The sequence below is a fragment of the Carassius carassius genome, chromosome 12 (assembly GCF_963082965.1).
Source record: "Carassius carassius chromosome 12, fCarCar2.1, whole genome shotgun sequence".
Lineage (NCBI taxonomy): Eukaryota > Metazoa > Chordata > Actinopteri > Cypriniformes > Cyprinidae > Carassius > Carassius carassius.
Genome location: NC_081766.1, coordinates 772,887 through 793,846, shown reverse-complemented (window position 1 = coordinate 793,846; position 20,960 = coordinate 772,887). Strand labels below are relative to the sequence as shown.

The window sequence follows — 20,960 nt, the reverse complement described above, 5'->3', positions numbered from 1 at the left end:
TCTCTCTCCGTCCCCCCCCTCTCTCTCTCTCTCTCTCTCTCTGTCTCTCTCTCTCTCTCCGTACCCCCCCCCTCTCTCTCTCTCCGCCCCACCCCCTCTCTCTCTCTCTCTCTCCGTCCCCCCCCTCTCTATATCTCCCCCCCCTCTCTCTCTCTATCTCCGTCCCCCCCCCCCTCTCTCTCTCTCTCTCCGCCCCACCCCCTCTCTCTCTCTCTCTCTCCGCCCCCCCCCCCCCTCTCTCTCTCTCTCCGTCCCCCCCTCTCTCTCTCTCTCTCTCCGCCCCCCCCCTCTCTCTCTCTCTCTCTCTCTCCGTCCCCCCCCCCCATCTCCCCCCCCTCTCTCTCTCTCTCTCCGTCTCCCCCTCTCTCTCTCTCTCTCTCCGCCCCCCCCCTCTCTCTCTCTCTCTCTCCATCCCCCCCCCTCTCTCTCTCTCTCTCCGTCCCCCCCCCCCTCTCTCTCTCCGCCCCACCCCCTCTCTCTCTCTCTCTCCGTCCCCCCCCTCTCTATATCTCCCCCCGCTCTCTCTCTCTATCTCCGTCCCCCCCCCTCTCTATCTCTCCCCCCCCCCCCCCTCTCTCTCTCTCTCCGCCCCACCCCCTCTCTCTCTCTCTCTCTCCGCCCCCCCCCTCTCTCTCTCTCTCTCCGTCCCCCCCTCTCTCTCTCTCTCTCTCCGCCCCCCCCCCTCTCTCTCTCTCCGCCCCCCCCCCCTCTCTCTCTCTCTCCGTCCCCCCCCCCCTCTCCCCCCCCCCTCTCTCTCTCTCTCTCTCCGCCCCCCCCCTCTCTCTCTCTCTCTCCGTCCCCCCCTCTCTCTCTCTCTCTCTCCGCCCCCCCCCCCTCTCTCTCTCTCTCCGCCCCCCCCCCCCTCTCTCTCTCCGCCCCACCCCCTCTCTCTCTCTCTCTCCGTCCCCCCCCTCTCTATATCTCCCCCCGCTCTCTCTCTCTATCTCCGCCCCCCCCCCTCTCTATCTCTCTCTCCCCCCCCCTCTCTCTCTCTCTCCGCCCCACCCCCTCTCTCTCTCTCTCTCTCCGCCCCCCCCCCTCTCTCTCTCTCTCTCCGTCCCCCCCTCTCTCTCTCTCTCTCTCCGCCCCCCCCCCCTCTCTCTCTCTCTCCGCCCCCCCCCCTCTCTCTCTCCGCCCCACCCCCTCTCTCTCTCTCTCTCCGCCCCCCCCCTCTCTATATCTCCCCCCGCTCTCTCTCTCTATCTCCGTCCCCCCCCCTCTCTATCTCTCTCCCCCCCCCCCTCTCTCTCTCTCTCCGTCCCCCCCCTCTCTATCTCTCTCTCTCCTCCCCCCCCCCCCTCTCTCTCTCTCCGCCCCACCCCCTCTCTCTCTCTCTCTCTCCGTCCCCCCCCTCTCTCTCTCTCTCTCCGCCCCCCCCCCCTCTCTCTCTCTCCGTCCCCCCCCCCTCTCTCTCTCTCCGTCCCCCCCACCTCTCTATCTCTCACCCCCCCCTCTCTCTCTCTCTCTCCGTCCCCCCCCTCTTTATCTCTCTCTCTCCGTCCCCCCCCCCTCTCTCTCTCTCTCTCCGCCCCACCCCCTCTCTCTCTCTCTCTCTCCGCCCCCCCCCCCTCTCTCTCTCTCTCTCCGCCCCCCCCCCTCTCTCTCTCTCTCTCTCCGTCCCCCCCTCTCTCTCTCTCTCCGCCCCCCCCCTCTCTCTCCACCCCCCCAACCCCCCCCCCCCCTCTCACATCATTACTGCTGCTGTCTCTCGTCGTGTAAAGGATAACCTGGATAGGTTTCTCTCTTGTGGGTCACGGCTGGTTCATTTATCATGTTGTTCCTGTTTCCTTTTACAGTGATTTATGTCCTTTAAACACATTTCACCCTGTTCACAAGCAATAAAGAATATATATTTAGTTATATTTAGGTTTGCTACGTTTTTAAGTCAGCTGAAGTTCTTACAGATTAATCATTAAAACAAAAATAACTGAAACTAAAATAAATTATATCTAAATAGAATTTAAAACTACAATAAAAAAATAAAAATAAAATTAAATAAAATAATATAAAAATAAGGAATAATAATAAAAACAGTACTATTTTAAAACGAGCCCCTAACCTGAAAACTTGGGGGAGACAACAAATTGTGAAATTTGTTAAATGTGAAATTTTGAAGTTGAAAGACTAAAATATTATTCTGTTGTAAAACAAATGCTCCAATTATAATTGGTTTACTTGCATATCATTTTTGTTGCTAAAATTGCTAGTAAATAAATACAAAGAAATAGCAAACATATTGAATTAAACATGAAATGTTAAAGTAAAGACTGAAATAGAATTTCTTCTAAAATGTAATAATCTTTGTTCAATTTAACTTCATTTGACAAGTTATGTAATTTGTTCACAGTGTGAATGTAAAAAAGACATATGACTGATTGAAAAAATGTTCTTCATCCTCAGTATTTTTACAGTAAAAATATAAAGATTCTAAAATTGATACATTTACTGAAGAAACACAATGACTTATATTTAAATTTATATTTATGAGAAAAGAAGGTGTTTTTGCACTGCTTTAAATGCTTTGATTTTTAATGAGTTTAAGCTTAAAACAAGAAAATCTTCCAATAAAACTGAATTATTAACAAGATTATTTTTCCAACCACTTTTCTTTTATTAATTTGTTTAATTTTAAACAGTTTTTCAGAAAACAAGGCTATATATATATATATATTGTGTTCACATAAAAATATATATAATTAAATAAAATAATAATAATAATAATGCACAAGACACATTAATGGGGTGTTGCAAGTTGATATTTTGAATCTACTGTAAAACTAAACTTTATAACTGATATGTTGAGTTATTATAAAATAAATCCCTTTCTAGGGACGATTGGCAATAATTTAACATCAAATGGGTCCATTTTTGAACAAATTGGTTGGATTAACGTTTTAATGACACTTAATTTAATTTAAAAACTCTTAATTTCTTTACTCTCTCAGTTCAATCTCATACAAAGCATGAAGTAAAGTTGTGATAAAATCTAAGCTGATTTAATTCACATAAACTGACCAAAAATGTTCTTAAATGTTGACAACCTATTTTATATTTCTAAAGGGGGAAATCTGAGACACAGTTGATATTTTAACGAGATATTACTGGGAAATGTGTTTCTGGAGCTATGAAAGAGCAGTAAAATGTTCTTCTGGGGATTTATAAGATCTTCACATTTACTGCCGTGAGTCGAGAGCATAAAAAAGACAATGGTGAGTTACAGCCTTGGTTTTTATTGTGACTTTAATATGCGCTCTTGATTCGGGAAGGTTATGATAAGGTCTCAATCAGCTTCAAACGCACACTTCTGTCGTCTTTAAGCTTCCGTGTGTTGATCAAGGACTGACCTCGTCTGTCACAAACACACGTCTGAGTCACTGAACTACAGCATCTCATGAGAAACAGATGCACAAATGATGTTCTTCCTCTGTTCAAGCACAAATACTCTCTCTACATATTATTAAATCAAGATGCATTTACTTGAGATTCACAATGGTTTGAGGTATTAAGAAAAAAAATACAGTGTTAAAATCAAGTGAATTTATGCTTAAAACTGGACATATATCTGTCAGTGGAGTTAGAAAAATACACTTCTTTCAAACGGGAAACAAGATTATTTTTCTTCTCAGATATTTTTTTATTCTAGTTTTAAACCAGGGTTATTAATGAACTTAAACTAAAAATTACGACCATCAACAAAATAAATAAATAAATAACCTTAAAAATGAACATCAAGTTAAAATAAAATATGAAAAGTTGAAAACTAACTGAAATAAAATATATAAATATATAATTATATGTAGTTATTTTAGTAGATCAAGTTAAACTAAAGACCATCTGAAAAATAATAATAAAATAAAATAAAAATAATAAAGTTTACTTTAAAATGAACATCAAGTTAAACTAAAATAAAAACAGTTGTCAAATAGCTAAAATAAAATATATAAATATATAATTATATGTAGCAATTTTAGAAATCAGGGTTATTAATTAACTTAAACTAAAAATAAGACCATCTACAAAATAAAATAAATAAATACAATTAAAATTAAATATATAAATATATAATTATATCTAGTTATTTTAATAGATGAAAATCGAAAAATTGGAAAATAATTGAAATAAAATAAGTTAACAAAAATTTGCATGAAACTTTATATAAATTATATATATTTTCCCCCAAAATTTTAAAATAATAGTATCTCAATGATACTAAAATAACACTGTTTTAATCCAAAACTCACCTAATTTTGATACATTTTTCAGAAGATAAGACCTTTGTAAGTCATTTTGTAAATGGATCTTAATTTAAGAATGTTTATATATCTTTAGTTTTTCTGTATCCTCTATAACAAGTTAAAACATCTGTAAAACATCAGCTTTAATCCGCCTCCAACATTCAGTTTCTGCTCCTCTCAGAACTGCATTAAAAGGTTTCTGAAACACATTAAACTGAGAATATTTGACAAGGATGGCATCAAAACATGGAAATCTGCTTTCACAGATGCATCGACGTATTTATTCAGGAATCACAATCACAGCATGGTTTCCTGCAGAAACAATGAAAGAAAGTTTTAGACACTCGTACAGTATTTTAACTGCAGAACAATAAAAGAATCCAGCCTGTTAATTTACACACACAAACACAGAGATGCTTCCATTTCTAAACACATCATTAACAAAACACACTGTAAATATAACCTTCTAATTATATATCAAACCTTTGAAAACAACAGAAGCATTGAGCTGTGGTTCAGAAACGCCTCAGACATCCAGAGGTTATTATTGACAGACGCTGCAGTAAATATGATCTGGACTGAGCCACAGTTATTACAAACACACAGTGACTGTATTTGACTCGTCTCCGGAGGCCTTTCAACAGTCAGACCGCTTTAATTAAACTACAAACACCCTGTTTGGATTGAAACCGCTCCAGCGCTCAATGACTGTGATTAACATAGCAACTAACAAAACTTCGGATGAAGATACACACATTTACTTTGGGCCTGGAAATTATTTGGACACTTTAATTACACTTAAAAATGTCTGAATGTCATTGCACTGCATTGGACACAAAACATGTATACAATAAAATAGAAAAAAGAGAGAACCAGTCCCCCTCAAAAAAATAAAATAAAAAATAAAATAAAAAAGTATAAGCAACTAAAATAAAATATATTTAAATAAAAAGGCGCATTATGTTAATTATAGCACTATGAAGGAAAATTAAAAGATGCCTGAAAGTCATTGAATAACGTTTTTTTTTTGGGGGGGGGGGGGGGGGGTATTGGTATTTTAACAGAAATTATACAATCCATAAAAAATGAATAAAAACAAAAAATAAATTAAAATAAATATGTTTATTATAGCACTATGGAGGAAAATTATAAATGTCTGAATATCATACAAATCTTAAAACAAAGTAAAATAAAATAAAATGTAAAAAAAATAGAATTATATAATTAAAGGATATAATTATGTTCTTTGAAATAAATGTTTGTTGTTTAATCCAAAAATATTAAGATATTTTAAGTGTGACTTGCATGTCCAAATAACTTTTTTTGTACGATTTTATATTCATGCAATTGGAAATATATATATATATATATTTTTAGATATTTAAATATAATGGGGCAAATCACAAAAGTAATTCCACTTTTCCAATAAAACTGATCAGAAATCGAATTCTGTCTGATGTATTTGTGTTTGAGGGACAGCAGGTCCCTCTATGGGTGCAACCTCAAAAATACATCAAACACGCCTGTTTCAGTTCACCTGGGTTTCTTACGATGGTTCAGTTCTTCAGTTTTACATCACGACAGTCTGTAGCTGGACACATCTGAAGCATTCAATCACGTTAATGCATGGCGTGCACACAGATGTGCATGCACTTTTAATGCATTTTACAAAATTGTTCCATGGCTTGTGTGTTGCATGCTAAATAAACTTTCTGAATTGTGTTGTGAGTGCTTCGAGTGTCTCTGGAACAGCTTTACGACGCAGCAGTTACTATGTCAGTGACGGATGCGTGACATTTTGTGTTTCTCTGCAGGAGTCTGCGGGAGGCCTTACAAATTATTCTCCGTTATGATGCGGGAAAGCTGCCAATCACAAGCTTTCAACTTGTGCTTTCTGCCAGTTTTGTAAATAGTTTGCCTTTTCTTTGTTGTTTTGTTTCGTTGAACGCTGATGCAACAGAATAAGTGTGTTAAACTGCTTTTGAGAGGCGCTTGTTAGTGATTTTTACATGAAAGTGCTCCGATAGTACTGATCCTGTCACGGTAACTCGGGAGTATTATCTTAATAACGTCTCAGATTATTGTAGCTTAATCTCATAAAAGGAAAATACCATTACACTCGCTGCTGGATGCGAAAGAAGATTGCATTTTTATTTCCTATATCAGTCATAGCATATTTGAGGCTTGAACAGGCTTTATGATTGCACATTAGTTTGCTGCTTTTGACTGTTTTGTGTTGGTAGTTTTTATTGGCTTGTTTTATGGCAGCTAAATCCCATCATTTCTTCTTCTTCTTCTTTTTAAATCTCACCCATATCCCTTTTGTTTCTTAAAATATGATTCACTTTTAGAGAGACATTGTTTGTGTTTGACTTGAGTCCAGCTCTGTGTTTGTGTGCAGGATCCTTCAAACTCCTCATGCTGTCTGGAAACACGAGTCTTTAACACGACTTGACTAATTACTATATAGCTCAGCATGAACGCATGTACACAGCATGTTAAGGTTCAGGCTAATGATTAGTTATATGACTCCTGCTAATCTTAGAAACATGTATCCACAAACATATTAAAGCATCATGTTCTTATAATTGAATTGCTAAAATGAGGACCTTACAGAATGATTGCATCAACATGATATATAGATAGATACAAGGAATGCATTCTTGAAATATTTGATTTAGTTTACAGATAAACAAGGGAAAAACAGTGTTATGTGTAACATAGCGTACAGTATATACAATGAGATTCAGTTCAGTTTTGTGATATACGCTTAATTTTAAGCAACATCCAATTTGTTTTCTTTATTTTACAAAAGCACAATGTTTTGTTTTATTGTGAGTGTACACAAATAAAAGCAGACCTTTATACATCAATGCATTATTAATTAGACAATACGTGTTTAAAGTTGATTCTACTGGTGTAAGGAAACCGTTGAAGATCGACAGATATAAAGAGTAATGTAAGATATGTTCCCGGATCAACATTATTGTTAAAAAATATAGACTTAACCCAATCCCTACCTCTAAACCTAACACTACCCATAATGTATTCCTAAAATCAGAGGGAAATGATAGCTGATTTAAAAGAGTGTAGAAGCACCTGACCCTGATTGTAAGCCTAAAACAGATATTTCCTGAAAAGATAGATCTCAGTCCTGACACACACACACACACACACACACACACACACACACAGATAGATAGCTGCTTTGAAACAGCAGATGAACTGAAGTTGTGTCTCAGCGCGTGTGTAAAGTTCTGAGTCTCAGTGATTCTGTGAATGATCTCGAGTCCAGCTCTAAGTCTCTCTCGGTGGGAGGAGATGAAGCACGACACTAGAGGAGCAGTCAAAGCTCCCGCACACCCTCTACCGGAGAACACATCCTCCCGCGCGCCCGGTAATCTACACCTCACACTCACTCACGCCCGCCGCGGCTCCGGGAGATCCGGAGGAGCTCTTCCACGAGAGCCTGAAACCGACAGACAGCCTTCTCCCAAAAGACGCACGTGCTCAGAGTTCGGCCCGTGGCCAGAGCGGGCTTCACGGAACCGACACCGCCAGGATGGACAAACTTTTCGCGTGCCTCTTCACCGCGATCGGCGTCCTGGTGTCCGCGCGAGCGCAGGTGTTCAAAGGTAAGAGCTCGTGCTGGTTTCCCTCGGATTCGCCTCTGGCAGGAGTTGGGCTTCGGGCATCGCCGGGTCTTCTTTAAACTTGGCGTTGCCGACTTTGCGCGTCTCGGTCCGGCACGCCGCGCGCGCGAGCGTCGCGTGCTCCCGCGCTCGTCTGGGAGTCTCGCGTAAAGTTCGATGGGCAGCGGAGGAACGCTGATATCAGGCTGGTAATGACGGGTTCCGTGTTCTGATTTAGAAACATTACCGCAGCTTTGAGAGGTGTTTGGATCTCATGAACGGACGTCAGAGAAAAGCACCTGTTTGTGTCCAGATCGGTCTGCCTGCGCTCTTCAAATGATTTCTCACAGTTCTTTGGAAACCCAAACGCAGAAACTTTAATATTCTAGAGAAATATGTTCTGGCGAAGAAGTGTGTGTGTGGGAATGTGACCTAAGATGCGTTACTCTTTATGGATTTGTGTCTAATGAAACACATTAGTTCGTTGGATTGATTTATTAATGGCTGTGAGGTGTCTCTCGCGAGCAAACCACAGACATTGCGCGGCTTCACTGAAGTTTGTATAAGCTTCAGAACATTTGTGCATTGTGTAGATTTCTCTGGGGTTTATTCTGAGGCGGCAGCTGTCAATCACACCTCATAATCCTGAAACGCACGTGCATAAGTCGGACGCGTGTGCGTTGCATTTGCTTCTAGTGCATTGAAATGTCGTGCATCCTCGTGCTGTTCAGAAACAGAGTCCTTAAATAAGCTCTAATTGTGTTTGCTTGTTATGGTGGCAAATAGTCTGTTTAAAGATTCAGAGCCCGTTGGACATGTTTTGGATGCAACACAAACCCATCAGTTCCAATGCAACTCCGATTTGATTCTCTTGTAGCCCGAAGGGACGTAAAACGGAGCTTAAAAGGGGTCGTTTTAGCTGTCTGAACAATAGATTTTCATGTGTGCATAACAGAGACATTAAATCGATATGTGTGAATGCGTAATGTGTGCCACTTTGAGTAGGTTTTAATTTTTTTTCCCATTGCTTTCTATATGAAGTAATAACTAGTTGTTATCCAAGGAAATTGCATTACTTTTGCATGAGATTTAATGCTAATATTGATATTTTTGCACGGATTCAGTGATCGTAGTACTTGAGTGTGACGTGATTTTTAATATATTGGTTGTGCTTTTGAAATTATAACTCTTTTTGAAGCCAAAACATCCGAGCAAGTGATTGCATATCAATTTCTAACCTTCGAAACTTCGTTTTCCATGCATATGCTGCTGGAGTAATGTGACTGCGTGGAGGTCGATTGTATTTGTGCGTCAGTTCCTCCGGTGGCCTGTAGGAGGCAGCATGACTCACTCAGTCACTGTATGTACTGTATGCATATGTACAGGTACATCAGCTGTGCTGCTCTTCATCAAGCCTGGTCTTCATCGATGGTGTGCAGTGATTGATCAGCATGAACATGTCAGTAGAAAGTTCTGAAGAATTAAGCATCAAAGATTCAAAGCAATAAGACTGTTTTTACTCCGTCTGTGGACATATGTCCTTGAGTGTCTTATGGCTTTATTAAAAGCCTAATAGCTAAATTTTATTATTGATTAATATTATTCTCATCAAAATTCATTAGTATTTGTTTATGGTTGCCAAGTAACAGCTTTGACCCAACCCAGTCTTGATTATTGTAGAAACCATACTGAATTACCATATTCAAGTACTATAGTAATTACACGGTACTTCAAAGAATCCCATGTTCGCAGCATATATAAGTCTGTTCTAAGAAGGTTCCCATTCACTCATGGAAACGTTACTTCTCAGAATGTTCAAATTGTCCTTTTTTTATGTTTTAAAAGTTAAAAACATCAGAGAAAACTTAAAGGCTTCGATGTTCAAATTTTATAGTTTTACAGACATTATGGGTTTTCTCTGAACCATCCGAATTGAGGAGTAGTGATGCTTAAAGAAGTTAGATGAACGTCCAACTAAAATGTTTCAGAAAAACATTATGATAAGTAAATAGATTTTGCGCTAATGTTTTGAGAACGTACTATAGACTATTATCATTACTGGAAGAATGTTTGCTCATAATGTGTGTGTGTGTGTGTGTGTGTGTGTGTGTGTGATAGTCAGATCTCGTAACCCGTGGTGTGAAGCACTAACCGCACACGTTCAGAGGAGACTCCAGCTCTTTAGCATGCGTGTGATTTATAAGCATCTCTGATCTCCAGCTATCATCGATTAGCTCTGGGTAATTCTTGGACGTACCATATAACTATAACACACATTCAGATCTCCGATAGTCTGATGATTGATGGCGTTCAGTGCCGTCTGACTGACACTGCTGCTTTAATTCAGCAGAAGACTCACTCATAAGTTAGAGGCGTCACTCAAAGTCTGTCTGTGGCCGATTACTGCTCGCCTCGACTGGGAACCCTTCAAACCGGCTTGAGGAGAGCGAGAGAGAGAAAAAATCCTTCAAACTGTCAGAAGTTCAGCTAAAAACCGAAAGTATGTCTTATTTTCCTTTCAGTGTTCTTAAAACTGAACATGCAGAGCCATTATGAGAGAGTCACCGAAAGACTGAGAGTTTGAAGTTTTTAGCACAGCAGGTCTTGTGCACGAAGCGTGATATCTGCGCACAAACGCTTTCACCAAAAAAAAATCGTGATTCATTGATAACTTTTGGACTAAAATGGATTCTATAAATATACCAAAAAAAAAAAACTGAACCACAAAAATCACACACTCAAGTAGAAACAAATCTTTTATTCTGTATTGAACCTTGCATCACACGTAGATGTTTTATCTGAAATATTGCATATAATATACAGCATTTGTGTATGTTTTTGGTGTTTACAGTAATGTTTTATATATATATACACACACACATATACATACATAGAATGACTTGGAATAATGTTGTTTGTTTGTGAGAGAAGTCAGAAAGGCTGCATTTATTTGATCAAAAATTCAGTAAAATTGTGAAATATTATTCTAATGTAAAACCTCTGTTTTCTGTGTGAATCTGTGTTAAAGTGTAATGTATTTCTGTGATGCTCCGCTGTATTTTCAGCATCATTCCTCCAGTCTTCAGTGTCACATGATCTTCAGAAATCAGAATAATATGATGATTTACTGCTCGAGAAACATTTCTGATTATCATCAATGTTGAAAACCTTTATATTCTTCAAGGGTGCATTAAATTGATCAAAAGGGACAGTAAAAACCGTTATTATGTTACAGAATTTTTTGTATTTCAAATAAATGCTGTTTTTTTGAACTTACTGTTCATCAACGAATCCTGAAAAGTATAATCTGTTACATTTGAATGTGTCACAGTTCAGAAGCAAAGATCCGTGATTTGTGTGTGTGTGTGTTTCTGGTTGTTGGCTCTCACGTGACGGAGCTGCACCTGTAGGCGTGTTGTAGGCGTGTTGTGGGCGTGTGTTACAGGTGTGTGTCAGAGGACAGACTCAGAGATGATGCTGCGTGTGCTCTGTGTGTCTGTCCACCTGTGAGCTGTGGACGGGACGCTCTAATGACTGTCTCCGACTTACCCTGACAAAAACAACAGCAGGTCTTACTCACGTCTGAACAACACGTGTTCGAGCTGTGCAACAAACGCCGACTGCTTGCTTTATGTTTGTGGAGATACTGTTAAAGAGCAGGCATGAAATCACACTGAGATGAATGTTTGAAAGAACAGTGCACACTAAAATAAACTCATTATTTATAGCTGTACAAATACAGGATAATGTCCTGGTGTCCATGCAATGTGCTGCTTGAAGACGAGAAATGGTGATCTAGGTGGTTTGATATTATGCTCTGGAGATCTTTATTTGTGGTTTGAGTTCACTGGGCTTCTGTGTTAGCGGCCCCAGCGGTTATGAAGCCGTTGAAGAGGTGATGAAGAGCAGAAGCCTTCTCCGCGCCACTGGAGAATGAAATTAAATATCTGTGAGCTCTGGAGACGATGATGGGAACCGCGGCACCTGCAGCCAAACACTAATAAAACACATCCTTCAGTAATTAATGACACACAGAGGCAGTTCATATGGATACTTCTCTCACGTTACACTCTTCTGTTGTTTTAGAGACGTGTGGGCGAAACAAATGCAGCCTGCGTGTATTTATCAAAACCTACTGTTCACTAAACCAGGTTTAGACTCTTACAGTGTCATCTCAGATAAGGACTGAGTTTCCTTCACACATCTGGAGAAGTAAACCAATCAAAATCACATGTCTGGATTTGAATTGTAACAAACAGGATGCAGAATGTAACGAAGTTCAAAGAAAAGTGTCCTGATAAACTCTGAATGTCTTTCAGTGTCTAACACACACTCTTTCTCATGCTGTATGGTTGGTGTGTGTAATGTGATGTCACAGTAATTGGCCTTCAGATGTCACTGTGTTTGACAGCACTGGACAAACACACACACACACACACACTAATTACACACAGATGCATTCAAATGAAGAGGATAAAAGCTAATGAATCACACACACACACACAGATTGACTAATTGGCGAGAGAGAGAAGCAGAAATTGACTCTGAGTGATGTGAGATGCTGCACAGAGTCACACACATGATGCTCGTCATGTGATTCCAGAAGACAGATTTTCCAAGCATTGTTCTTGCTATGTGCATTCGTTTTTAGTCAGTATTTTTTTCCCAGTAGAAAGATCTAAACATCTATGATCAACAACAATGTTTACTCGTGATGCACCGTGTGAGACTTCAAGCTGAACTTTAGAGAAGCGCTATATCATGACATGATGTAGTTATTTACTTGTAGCGTAAGCATTTTTGACAAAACTAAACTCCATGTAAAATGTATTTTACTATAACAGTGTTTATGCATGCAGTTTTATGAGCTCATGTTTATTGTTATATTACTGGAAAATTTGCAAAAAATAGATTACAAAAATTATTTTTGCATGGTTGGATGGATTTTTGCAGTGCATTGTGGGATTGTCCTTTCTGTGAAATGATGCATGCATCAGAATCAAGTCTAGGCTGAGTGGTGAGCATGCAACATCTTTACGCAATTCTTTTATTTATTAAGTTTTTTTTTTATGTTTCCAATAGAAACATAAAAATCTTTAAAGGGATAGTACACACACACACACACTAATGTACATTCTGTCATCATTTAAAGAAGTAAACATGGGATTTGGGAAGCAAACTCATATGAAACCCATTGACTTGCCAAAACAAAACAGAAACATTTTTCAAAATGTCATCTTTTATGTTCCACAGAAGAACTAAAGTCATACCGGTTTGGAAAGACATGAGGGGGAGTAAAGTGATGACAGAACGATCATTTGTGCCCAATTGTCTAATTAAAATAGGATACACTTTCTTCAGATATTTTCAACTCATTTGCAGAGAGCTTCAATCTTGATGTTTTTTTGTGTTTGTTTTACTCCACTGGCAAATTCTCAAATGTAAATGAAATGAAATTGACATGCTAAAGTCAATCTTAAACAATTTTACCATCATTATGCTAGCAGTTTTATAAGATTGGAAACAGCTGGTAAGCTGACGTGCTTAACTTCATCTAAACACACTCTTTCAGATATTATGCGTGCAGTTTTATGAGCTTTTACTGGAAAAGACAAAACACTGATTGTGAAACTGATTTTTTTTTTTTTCAAAGTGCATGGTACATTTGTCCTCACTGTGAAGGATGCATGTGACGCTGCATCTGAATTTGTTCAGAAGGTCAAGCTGACATGCTAAAAACTCCATCCTTTATAAATATAATGCATGCAGTTTTATGAGCTTTTTCTGAAATTCAAGACAAAAATATTGATCGCAAAATAGATTGTTTACAATCTAGTGCATGGATATGAAAGGTTTGCCCTCTCTGTGAAGGATGCATGCCATGCTGCATCAGAATTCATTCACTATCAGCTCTAGGCTTTGGTTCTAGCAGCGAGCTCAGGATGTTTTAAAATGCTGCATGTGCTCTCTGGGTTTGGAGCCGATCCACGGGTGTGTGTACGAAGACAAATGATACAGCCGAGGAGTTTTTTAGGGATACAAACCGAGAGTTAGAGAGGGGAAACAGATGTAAGTACAAGCACGAGGGATTTGAGAGCAACCGCGCTCGAGTAATTTCCCATCAGCATATTAAAAACTTGGCCACTGAGAAAAACAACAACTTGTTATGCAGCGGATTGTGTTTACACGAGTTAAGATTCAGAAGCGGGCGAGCAGGAAGGTCCAGACACTCCAGAAGATAGCGCTAATTAATGCTCCACGGGTGCGCGTGCGCGAGGTGATGGAGGCGGAGGGGAGTTGTTTTGCGCGTCTCCGTGACCCGTGTCGAGGGGCACCGGCGCGGCCCCGGCTCTCCGGTTCTGTGCGGTTAACAGTGGAGTTGGCGTCCTCTCGGCACGGTTTGACGGAAGGTGTGAAAGCTCGCGGTTTATTTTTGTGCCAGCGTGTTAATGAGCGGCAGCGAAGGTTGCCAGATAATTGATATAATGTAAGTTCTAAGTGAAAGCTGTGTGCACTCACTGGAGGCTAAGTAACAGAGAGCAGCGCAGAAGTCGTGGGAAGTGAAGTTTGGCAGCGATGGCGTTCGAAGCTCGACCTCCGGTGGGCGAACGGATCTCGCCAACATCGTCCGGAGATTGTCTGCACGTCCTCTCTGTCTGATCCGCTGAGATGATGATGATGATGAGGATGATGAGGATGATGCTGGACGTGTCTCAGAAGCAGCATGACTGCATACACCTGCCCACAGTGATGACACATCAGCAGCAGATCTGTTTTACACAACTTTGCGCCAACACACTCACTTCATAGGTCTATGTAACACTCTTAAAAAAAAAAAAATATATATATATATATATATATATATATATAGGCTATATATGAACTACTGTTTTTTTTTAAATATTTTATAATTTATAATATTTTATATAATAGTAAAACAGACATATAAAAAAAGAATTCTGTGGAAATTGTATATAACTATCACACCCAAAGAGATTATATAATTGCTTTTTTGTTATATTTTAAGAAAATATTGTTTTAATTATGATATATAATTTATTGAAGTTACTATGATATATAGTAATATATATCTGAGTCTACCTTGAAAATAGCAGCTGATATGGTGTTAAATAATAAATGTATATTATTATTTTTTTTAAAGAAATTCTATTAATGGACTTTTTTATGTCTTATGATAATTTAAGATTTTATATAAAATATTAAATTAAATATTTTGTACAATTATTCTTTATCATTTATTTATTTAGGTATTATTGTTAATTATTTATTTAGTGCAGTAAACTATTAGATGAACTCATTTTAGCTTAAATTGAACTAAAACTGAAAGAGCTCAATTGCATTTTTATTTTTCTTAAAATAAAATCTTGTTAATATATTCATAACATGTAGTTTATTTATTAATTATTATTTATTATTTTAATTTCTACTACTCTGAGTCTAACCATAGTGTAAAGAGTGCAAAAGTCTGCACACAATGTCCTTACAATAAATAAATAACTAAATAAAGTCTTTATTCAGAAGTTATAAAAATACAAAAGTGCTTAGTGCATATCAAAAATAAAATATCCTTTGCTGCTGATCTGGTGTTAAATGATACACATATAAATAATTAGAATGTTAAATAATTATTACTTTTGTAAACAGTATAATATATGGCTAGTTGTTCTCCAGCATTGTCCTGGCAGACTGCATGCAGACATAAAGTAAGTGTGTGAGCAGGCAGCAGGTTTCTGGTGTGTGTCCTCGTCTCGTCTCGTCTCGTCGAGCTCGTGTTACAGGTGCAGACATCACACACATCAAAATCTATCCAGAGGCTGAATTCTCCATTACTGTCGCCACACATCTGTGTTTGCAACATTAACGCTTCTCTCCTGGTTATTAATGCATTAGCGATGCTGAGTAGGTCACATTAACATTAACATTTCTACTGTCATGTGTGTGTGTGTGTGTGTGTGTTCGATCATTACTGTACGCCTGCAATTGGGTCAGCAGAGAGATGAATATACAGATGCAGATGCACGGAGCAGATCCTAAATATTACAATAAACGGATATACAGGGAATTAGAAGAAATATGGATCACAAATCAAAGCCACACACAATATACATTACAGTAAATGCACATAATTAGAGTAATTATTATAAATGACTGTGCTGTTCACACACGTGAGCTGGAACAGTTTATGCTTTATTTTTCTCTATATTCATTCATATTAATGGTTCTTCAGTGGAGCTTCAGTGTGTTGGGTTCTTCAGACGGTTCTCTCCAGATTAAAACATTTGGTTTTTAAAACATGAACACAAATTCTGTTGAGTTTTTATCAAAGGAAAACTTTATAAACCTCATTTTAAATAAAATGTTCAGCATGACCTTACAAACAAAATGGTAAATAAATAATTTGTTTACTTTTATTTGTATTTCATTTTTTTTATTTGTTTTTATTTAATTTAATTTAAATTTTTGTTATTTGTTTTATTTATTTAATTTTATTCATGCATTTTATTTTTATTTTATTTATGCATTTAACAGCGTGTATATATGCTGATAATTTATATGCTTTATTATTATATTATTTTAATTAATAAAAAAGTATTTTTTTTTCTTTCCAGTCCTGTCCCGGGCTTTATTTAGATAATACATTTCAAGTCACTACTTCTTCAGTAGTGTTTCTCTTCCGCATGTTCTTCTGTATGGCTTTTATATTAATTTCAGACACTGCTGGAGTTCACATGAACTTCCTGTTTCAAGCAGATGAACTAAACTCTGACGTCACACCCGTCCAGCGAGAGAGCACTCAAATAAAGACAGATCAGATCCTGTGTGTGTGTGTGTGTGTGTGTGTGTGGAGTCACGCTGCTGCTCTGTGGACAAACGCTGTGAGCCGGCAGTCAATGACCTCTTTATCAGCCAAACCTGCCTGGAATCCATTAGTCGGTGCGAGCGAGAGCTCTGCAGTCCAGCATCTCAATCACACGCCGTCTCACGCTCTGAGATCCGCTCCTTCTGTCTGATTCCATCTCCGCAGGTGGAGCAGACGTCCGTCTCCTCGTCTGTCAGCTCACGAACATGTTCGAAAGTGTTTTAAGGTCAGACTAACCCACAGCTGAACCTGAGCACTTCAACTATACAGATGAACACGTTCAGCTTCTCAAGGACTGAACCTGCAAACTTTAGAAACTTCCACCCAGAAATCTTGTCATCATTTACTCGCCCTTGAGTCGTTCCAAATCAAACCTGACAGGAACTGAATCAGAACAGATGTGTAGAAATGTAGCACTGCATCAGTGTCTCTGCAGTGAATGGGTGCCGTCAGAATGAGAGTCTGATAAAAACATCACAATAATCCACAGCACTCCAGTCCATCAGTGAACATCTGGAGAAGACAAAAGATGTAAAGTTTAGATCTGTTTAAACGCTGCTTGATCTGTGCAGATTTCTCTCCTGATTCAGACCAGAACACTTTTTCACTGGAGGAAGTGTTATTATGGATTATAGACTCTATGTGTTTGAGTTAAAATCATCTTAATGCTGGATGTGTTTCATCTTTTGTCTTCTCCAGATGTTCTCCAGATGTTCACTGATATATTTTTATATAATATAGGATATATTTTTTAGTCGCACAAACTTAAACTGGAAAGTGTATTTCTAGTTCCCACATTTGAGGTTCTGTGTAAAAAAAAACAAAACAAAAGAATTAGCTGAGATCAAGCACATTTGTGAATTATTCACTAAAGTAATGATTGATTTTTTTAATATATAAACAGGTTTTTCAAAAATATCAGTTTTTGTCTTGTTTTCCAAATATCTGAACATTCCTTAAAGATACATTTGCTTGAGGATTGTTGTCTTGTTTTGTAACAATTGAAAACAACTCGAAGAAGTAAGAAAATGACTTGATGTGTTAACTTTAATATTCCAGTGGATGTGTCCTTCTCGTCTTACTAAACACTAATTCTCAGTTTCACAGCTGTGTTGGATCATCGCATGCAAACGCCTCACACACAGACAAAAACAATGCGCTACGAGAGAAGCGACGCGGCTCTGAACGCTTCACTAGTCTGTAATCAGCAGGAGAAATTACAGGCCACGCAGAAACACGCTGAAAGCTCCTGTTTTGGGTGTGATGCGTGTCGAGAGGAACGTTATTAAGAGCTGCACGAGAGTAATTACCACCAGCCGAGGAACACTCACAATCACACTGATGTCTTATGACGGTTTGATTACTTTAATGTGAACCTGTGTTTGATAATGAGTAAACGTCCACAAATCTGGATTTTAAAAATCGAATTTAAAAAAGGAAGTAAACAAAGTGTAAAGATTGTGTGCACTCATTACTGATAATGCTGATTATTATGAAAATTCAATCAAAACGTAGTTATATAATATAATAAAAAGTAAATATTTAGATTTTTTTAAATGCATGTTTTGTCCAAAAGAATCAGCATAACTTTAAAATAATAATAATAATAAAAATATAATGTATTTTTTTATTTTTTATTTACAATTACTTTATTTAAAAAAAAATTATCCATGCATTTATTTATTTTTTATCATAATGTTTCATTTATTTGTTTTTATTTATTTGTATGTTGTGCCTTTAACTATTTTTGTAAATTAATAATTTTACTCATTTATGCAATATGCATTGCAATTTTTATTAAGAATTTAATTATTTTAATTTGATGGTTTTTTATTTTTGTTGTTTATTTATTTGCATTATCATATTTATTTTATTTACAATATTTTATTTGCTTTTGTTATTTATTAATTTATTAATTTGCATGCCATTCATTGATTAATTATGTCTTATTTTTATTTAAAATAATTTTGTTTTTAATAATTTTTTTATTCTTTCATTCGATTTGTTTTCATTTACAATACATAATTTAATTGTTATGTTTATTTATGTATCTGAATATCATGATTTTTTCGTTTTTATTAGCAATAGATCCCTGACACATGTTATAACGTTGCCTGAACATCTTCACCAGGTTTGTGTGTAGAATTGAGTTGTAACTGAAGGAAGGTTAGTGTAGGTTGAGATCTGTATGATGTTGAGGATTCTCTCCGTCTCTCGTTCTCTCTGTTCCTCATCATCTATTCTTCTCTTCATCGCAGCATCACCTTCGGCCCGCTGCAGGTTCACCTGTCTCTCCACCTCAGCTCTATTATTATCATAAATAAGCGTCCGAGCGCATAAATACTGCATGCTGCGAAGCTGCCGTGGGTCTGTGTTTCTGTGTGAGCGTGTGCGGTGACGGCCGGGCTTCTATGCATTCATGTGCCCATGATCTATCTGAATGCACGCTCATAAACAAGCGCTGTGGAGGTTTTTCTGCTGAGCGAAGCAGAAGGGCTAATCTGCAGCGTGTGGCGTCCTATTTCCTGCAAGCGCACTCCATATATAACACTGTTTTTGTGGATGCACGAAGGATGGGCCGACAGGGATGGGGACGTTTATTTCTCATAAAGATAAAGCACTTTATCTTGTGCTATGGCCTATTTCCACACAAACACACACACACACACACACACAGAGCCAGAGGGAGTGTGTGAGGAGAGATTTCCCATTGTGTCATGCACATAAACTTCTGAAGTCGTTCTCCACACATCTGTCTGCCTCTTAAAAGGCTTTTTCACAGACTTTTGCAAAAGCAGTTTGTTTGTTCTTCAGTTATGACCAACTTCTGGATGAGCGAGAAGAGAAACGCTAGTAAAGATTTTAATAGGTTTTTTTCTGCCAAATGATGATGAGAGGTAATAGGCATCAGTCTACAAACGCTCCCATCCACAAACGATCGTTCACTTTCTTCTGTGGATCACTTAAAATATTTGAACAATTCACAAGTTGCTGTTTTCCATGAAACGAAACAAGGTTGAGACCAAGAACTGTCATGCTCCCAAAAACAACAAAATATAACAGTAGACCATTTGGGGAAGTTACTTTTCAAATGAATGCATTACAATGTTGCATTAAAAGTTGCTACATAAAAAGTAACTAATCGCGTCACTTAGTTATCCTTTATGGAAAGTAATGCGTTACGATTTTGCATTGCTCCCTAAAAAAGTAACGTATTGCTTTACTTTTTATGGAAAGTAATGAGTTGCGTTACTTTTGCATCACTTTTTCTTGCTTGTTTTAATATAAAACAGGTCTATGTAAAAGCCCTTTAACGCCTAAGTGAATTGGATGAAGGAAATGGTAATTCACGCTCAAACAAACCTTGAGCTGTGCTGCCGTTCCGGATTGCATGAAGACGAAGACGCAGAAGAAAGTTTAACACATCTGATGTTTATCTGAAGACGGTTTTGCTTATTGGTTGAATTGGATCATGGACGTAATGTGAGTTTCTGCTAAACGTGTGCTTTTGTTTTCCACGGAAGAAACAACCGAGGGATTTAGAAAGATGTGTGTGTGCTGTACTGGGTGAAAAGTTGAGAAAAGCCCTAACTTGTTCCATAAATGAGTTATAAACTCTATTCGCTTTAATCCATCACATTAGGACTCGTGAAGTGTCTTTATGAAGTTTGTCACATGCAGTGTTTTCTCTCTGGCCGTCATTGGGGACGGTGCACCAGTTTAGATGTAATTCTGCTGAACGAGAGCATATGGAGAGCTGATTTTACTCTTTAGTTTGTCTTCTATTGTTAATGCAGCGGTCTGACTGACTGCACTGCTGCTGCTGCACTATTAAAAGATCTCACACTTTCTCTTGACCTGCTTTTCTCTCTCACACACTCCTGTCTTTTCTGCATCCTCTCCTATGTCTCTCTTTTTCTCCAACTTTCAGCCTTTTCTTTGCCTCTCTCTGTGTATATAATGATAGAGTGTAAAATCTGTATATTAATTAACCATCACCCTCTGAAATTTATACTGAAGACCAGTGTTGGGGGTAATGAATTACAAGTAACCAAATCTGGTTACTTTTTGTCAAGGAACTAGTAAAGTAACGCATTACTTTTAAATTTACAAGAAAAGAGTTACTTTGCGTGAACATGATGATAGTAACAGATTCAGTATTCCTAAAAATCAATAAAAACTGTCAAATGCAAACTATGAAGCCTGCAATAA

General features: G+C 38.3%; 1 protein-coding gene across 2 annotated transcripts in view; it reads left to right on the top strand.

Moving 5' to 3' along the window:
* Positions 1 to 7,636: 7,636 nt before the first annotated feature.
* The window catches only part of LOC132154396 (receptor-type tyrosine-protein phosphatase mu-like), a 186,365-nt gene continuing 173,041 nt past the window's right edge, over positions 7,637 to 20,960 (top strand). For both annotated transcript variants that reach the window (XM_059562927.1, XM_059562926.1), the window contains exon 1: positions 7,637 to 7,870. In XM_059562927.1, coding sequence (XP_059418910.1) covers positions 7,798 to 7,870 — 73 coding nt within the window. In that variant the 5' untranslated portion in view covers positions 7,637 to 7,797. The remainder of the gene's footprint in view (positions 7,871 to 20,960) is intronic.